This window comes from Epinephelus lanceolatus, chromosome 15 (genome assembly GCF_041903045.1).
Source record: "Epinephelus lanceolatus isolate andai-2023 chromosome 15, ASM4190304v1, whole genome shotgun sequence".
Lineage (NCBI taxonomy): Eukaryota > Metazoa > Chordata > Actinopteri > Perciformes > Serranidae > Epinephelus > Epinephelus lanceolatus.
The window spans coordinates 18525367-18530649 of record NC_135748.1 but is presented as its reverse complement, the minus strand read 5'-3'; the positions used below and the strand labels follow the sequence as shown (position 1 = coordinate 18530649).

The 5283-nt window shown below is 41.2% G+C and overlaps 1 protein-coding gene across 1 annotated transcript; it reads left to right on the top strand.

Annotated features, from left to right (window-relative positions):
• The first annotated feature begins 94 nt into the window (after positions 1 to 94).
• On the top strand, positions 95 to 4945 carry pld4 (phospholipase D family member 4). Its single transcript, XM_033642595.2, has 11 exons — positions 95 to 214; positions 357 to 436; positions 527 to 687; positions 1108 to 1291; positions 1380 to 1500; positions 1605 to 1732; positions 3160 to 3360; positions 3561 to 3700; positions 3791 to 3956; positions 4053 to 4149; positions 4304 to 4945. Exons 2-11 carry the CDS (start codon positions 386 to 388, stop codon positions 4504 to 4506), a joined length of 1452 nt encoding a protein of 483 aa, XP_033498486.1. The 5' UTR covers positions 95 to 214; positions 357 to 385; the 3' UTR covers positions 4507 to 4945.
• The last annotated feature ends 338 nt before the right edge of the window (positions 4946 to 5283 follow it).

Sequence of the window (5283 nt, the reverse complement as noted above, 5' to 3'; positions counted from 1 at the left end):
TGTTTTTTGTCAGGACTTTTATTCACTGACTACCCCTTTTTTATTCCTGGGTAAATACGTGTCTGAAAACCAGAAATGAAAGTAAAAACAGGAACTGTGCTATGATATATTCAGTAGCAGATATCACTTCAGCTCAGTTTCGAGTGAAAGCCCGGGGGGGAAGAAGAGAGTTTGTAGTGAGCTCTGTTTTGAGAAGCGTTGGCATCTGCTTTGTGTAAGTTGCTTTTGCTTTCAATACTTTGGAAACCAAACTTAGGAGATTTAAACTGCAAACTTATGCGTTCTTTCGTTAGTGTGGTCAGAACTGCAGTGTGTTTATTTTCCGTCTAAGAAGATAATTATCTGCCTTTGAACAGACAAAGGCAAGGAGCACTTGAAAGGAATAATGACCTCTACGTACAGCAGCCTTCATGACAATTATGTCTCAAACAAAAGGGTAAGACTTAAAGTTATTCACTCCATTTGGCTATGACACATTTCGTCTTATGTCTTGTTCTCACATGTATTTCAAACTTCACGTTGCTAGAGGTCGACCAGCTGTGTGACATTAGTTGTGGTTTTGGGCTGTCTGACAGTCCTGGGGATCGTGCTCGCAATCGCTGTGCTGGAAAGACCCCCGGCTCCAAAAGATCATGAGACACTTCCTGAAGTAGGCTGTGGGAGCGATATCTGCACGGATCAGTGCAGGTAATAATCCCACTGAAGATATGTATGTCATCTGCACAGTTATATTAGTATTAGTTGATGAATAACTGAATTGCTGAACAACTGTGGGTCAAAGTATATTTGCTATTGTTAGATTTAGTCATAACATTATGTAATAGTGTCACCACCAGGGAATTTGAGACTTGAGTGACAATGACTTTATAATTGTTTTGATTTTTAAACCTGTTGTATGTAATGATACAAAATAGATCTCTATTATATAACTTTTGTAATAAAACTGATGTTAAATAGGGTGTATACTGCTCGGTTATATCACAAAACATACACCATCTACATCTATTGACTTCATGGTTATTGATTCCCTAAATAGTTTTTCTAGTTATAGTCTCCAGTTCTGCTTTCAGACACTTCCCTCACCAGATGTCTTTGTTTATCTCCTAGCATGGCGCTGGTGGAGAGCATCCCTCAGCACATGAAGTTCAAACCTAATGCAACGCTTGGGATCTCTCTGGAAAAAGCCTGGAAAGATCTTCTCTCCATGGCAACAAACCAAGTGGATGTGTCGTCCTTCTACTGGACTTTAACTGGGGAAGACATTAACGTTAACTCCTCCTCTGACATACCTGTGAGTTGCAGCTAAAACACTTCGCTCTTGTTTAATTTGTTGTTGTCTGTGGACAGGGCCGCTAATATGGAGAGTCTGTCCTCTGCAGGGAAGGGAAATCCTGAAAGAGCTTGAAGAGCTGCCCTCCAGGAATGTATCTGTCCGAGTGGTCACCAGTGTTCCCAGTGTCAGAACAAACTCCACAGATTTAAAGATATTAAAGGAGAAAGGTTTGGATGTGACTCCCCTGTTGTTGTTCTCTACATTCACTACATTAGATTTTGTTTTTGCACCAGCTTCCCTTGACTGCAGTCTCCTCTTTGACTGTCTGTAGGAGTTCAGGTGAGAAAGGTGAACTTTGGGCGTTTGACACAAGGCGTCCTCCACAGCAAGTTCTGGATTGTTGACAGAAAACATGTGTTTATTGGAAGTGCTAACATGGACTGGAGGGCTCTGACACAGGTGACACCAAACATCTACAGTGCTTACTTTAAACCTTAAAGGTCCCATGTTGTAAAAAGTCAGATTTCCATTTCTTTTTTTAGCATAAAGCACATATGCTATGTAAATACCGTGACAGTATCAAAACCCAATCCATAGAGAAATAAACACAATCCATATTCAGAACCATGCTTTTAAATGGGCTGTCAGGATTTCCGTGAAGTTGTGATGTCACAACTATACAGACTTTTCCCACCTTAAAACATACATCGTAAATGGGCCGCTTTGTATTTCCTGTTGGAATCACACACTAAAAATTATGGAGGTAGCTACTGTGACATCACTCATTGGTTTGTGGACTCCCATTTTGAAGCCTCCAGTTTGGCAGTTTGGCAGTTTTATGCGCAACTTTAAGCCTTAATAAAATGTCAACTGGTGAGTTGTAAAAAAAATTCACCCCTGTACAGTTGTCATGATGTGGGAAATTAGCTAATGAGACCAAAACTGTTTTTGTACCAGGCTGTAAACATGTTTATTTCTGCTGTAAAGTTTGGCATTTTACATTCTCTGAACCCATCGGCTGTATTCGGCGTCTGACTTCCGGCAGACGGCGATACAGCCTCTGGGGGCAGACCCCCGATTTTTTGGCATTCCAGTTTAATTTGGGCGGAGGAGGCGAATTTCCGTTTCCGACTTCCGTTTATATATAAGTAAATATGCTGAAACACTGCGATGGATTCAGAGTTTGCAGAGACGCCAATTATGTTCCACCTCGTTAGTTCACCGCACGAAGCGTTTAACCTGGCAACAACTGCAGCCGGCTCAAACGTGATTGATCAATATCACGCGGACTACAAACAGCCTAGCACCGGAAACCAGGGCTCTTCCGCTCTTCTTCCAGAGGCAAGATCTCCGGGGTTTGCCTACAGAAGTCTGTATATAGAGACTAGGCATTTTAACATGGGGTCCATGGAGATTGACTGACTTCTGGAGCCAGCCTCAAGTGGCCATTCAAAGAACTGCAGCCGCGGAGGTTGTCGCTTAGTTTGAATGTTTTGCAGTGTATATAAATAACATCAGCTGATAGAAAATAAACTTGGACACTAGCGGTTGCCAAACAATGCAATTCCAGTGCTGTTACAGCAATTCCCCCAGCTGCAATGATAAACGCAGAAACGCAGAGAGTGCAGATGTGGAAGACCCAGAGCTTTTTCCGGAGGTGGACTTAAAGAAACAGCAGGTGCTAAAAAGTAGTGTTTCAGGCAGAGGGTGAATACAGATGTCACTGAATAGACACTCTCTGGAAAACAATGTGTTTTTGAACATTAAAGTATGTAAACATTTTCTTGTAGGAACCCAAAATACAAGTATGAACCTGAAAATGAGCATAATATGGGATCTTTAAAAAACTGCCAAACAATTCTATAATTCACTTAACTTGTCTGTAGGTGAAGGAGCTGGGTGTAGTCGTCTACAACTGCTCCAGTCTAGCAAAGGACCTGCTGAAGATTTTCCAGTCCTACTGGGTGATGGGACAGCCCAACAGTACCCTGCCACAACCCTGGCCTGCAAAGTATGACACTGCCATCAACAAACATCACCCCCTGCAGGTGAAAGCTGATAATGTCTCCAGCAGGCTGTACCTCACAGTGAGTTCCTTAAGATTCAGTTCTTTTTTACAGAACATTGTTATTCTGGTGTATAAAGAGCTCTTGTTTCTGTTTACATTGAAGTGTGTGTATTACAGTTTTTAGCCACCTCTAAACCTCAAACCGTGAAATATAAGTCAGGTTTTATGAATGAAATGTTTTTGGTGGTGGTATTATTCCATATTTGTGTTTCACCCCAGGGTTCCCCACCTTCGTTCTGTCCTCCGTCGAGGACTCAGGACCTGGAGGCCATTCTCTCCATCATCTCAGAGGCCCAGCACTACATGGATGTAGCCGTCATGGAGTACTTCCCCATCACGCGCTTTGATAAGCCTCAGAGGTGACCCACAAAAGAAACCAGTTGTTTCCATCGCGCAACTCACCTCTTTTGCTTTATTCTTCAGTTTCTCTTCTTCTTTTACGTGAACAGATACTGGCCTGTCATTGACGACGCCATCAGGACGGCTGCTTTTGAGAGGAGGGTTAAGGTCCGGATGCTGATCAGCTGTGGGCGGGACTCTGATCCAGGCATGTTGCCCTTCCTTCAGTCTCTGGCCTCGATGGACAGCCCTCGCCAGGATATCAGCATCGAGATAGTAAGACACAACATAAAATAACTGCATCTGCTGGGAGTAAACACAGATCTTCGACTCTGAATTTTCTTTGTTGTTTGCACATCATTCTCTTTTCAGAAACTGTACATTGTGCCTGTGGGAAACCAGTCTGATATTCCATACAGCAGAGTCAACCACAATAAATACATGGTGACTGATAAAGTCGCCTACATTGGTGAGTGGGAGATCATCTTCAGTGTTTTTATTTCCACTCATTTATAGTTCACTTTAAACTCAGCAAAATTCCTGTGCATTCATGTGTTGAGGAGCCATTTGTTACATGTGAAATGGTTAATCATTGACCAGATAATGTTATGTTTGTTCCTCAGGTACCTCCAACTGGTCAGGGGACTACTATCTGACCACAGCTGGAGTGGGTCTAGTGATTTCCCAGCATGCTCCTCACCCTATATGGGAGACCAAGGCCCTGCAGGGCCAGCTCAGGGCAGTCTTTGACAGAGACTGGTTCTCTGAGTTTGCTGTGCACCTCGCTGACCTGGGGCACCACCCAGACTGTGCACTATCACGATGACAGAAACTCCCTTATAAAAGGACATAAAAATATTTTTTATTATTGAGGTCAAACCACAGTTTTGATTTATGTTGATGTTTTTATATTATCTTTGTCCAACTTAACAGCTTTTGTATGTTAGAGGGAAAAATGACAAATCATTTTCGGTAAAGTGAACGTACACTGACAGTAAGGATAAACTGGAGGTTTTTAAAAATGGAGCACTGACATCAATAGTTTAAAGTATACCAGCTGTAATGTAATATAATGCACCTGTACCTACAAGTAAGGTTTACTGAGTTATTATTGATGTTTTTATAAGATATGATGGGTGTTAAGTGCTGAGCTGATGGTTGAATTTGTGATTGCTGTATATGTTTTATAACTATTAAAACATAGCCTATATACTGTTTCAACATCTATGAGACTTTGTTAACAATAAAAATAATGTGTGTCGAAAGTCGGTCATTTCAAAACCACAGCTGCAGTTGTAAGAATGAAATTTTAGTAAACTGCAATTGTGTCACCCAGAAAGTTTGTACTCTTATTTTGGCATTGTCCTGATGCAGGATGCTCAGGGGAAGCAATAACAAGATTCATACTGATTACATAGTCTTCAACTTTAAGATTTGTTTTTTTTAAATTGCTGTTTAGTTTAATATTTATTAAAAGTAACCAAAATAAAATGTACTTTGACACAATCGCATTAAAGCTAATAAAAAGCAATTTAAAATTATAGCCGGTTCTGTTTTTGATGCTGTAAAGATATTTAAAAGATGTGTCTCTTTTCTGACGAGG

What these genes read in the sequence shown, in the direction of transcription:
- pld4 (XM_033642595.2), top strand. Translation starts at nt 386, where the DNA reads ATGACCTCTACGTACAGCAGCCTTCATGACAATTATGTCTCAAACAAA. An exon ending in ATCTGCACGGATCAGTGCAG is followed by an intron (nt 688 to 1,107) that starts GTAATAATCCCA and finishes TTTATCTCCTAG; the next exon opens with CATGGCGCTGGTGGAGAGCA. An exon ending in AAAGATATTAAAGGAGAAAG is followed by an intron (nt 1,501 to 1,604) that starts GTTTGGATGTGA and finishes GACTGTCTGTAG; the next exon opens with GAGTTCAGGTGAGAAAGGTG.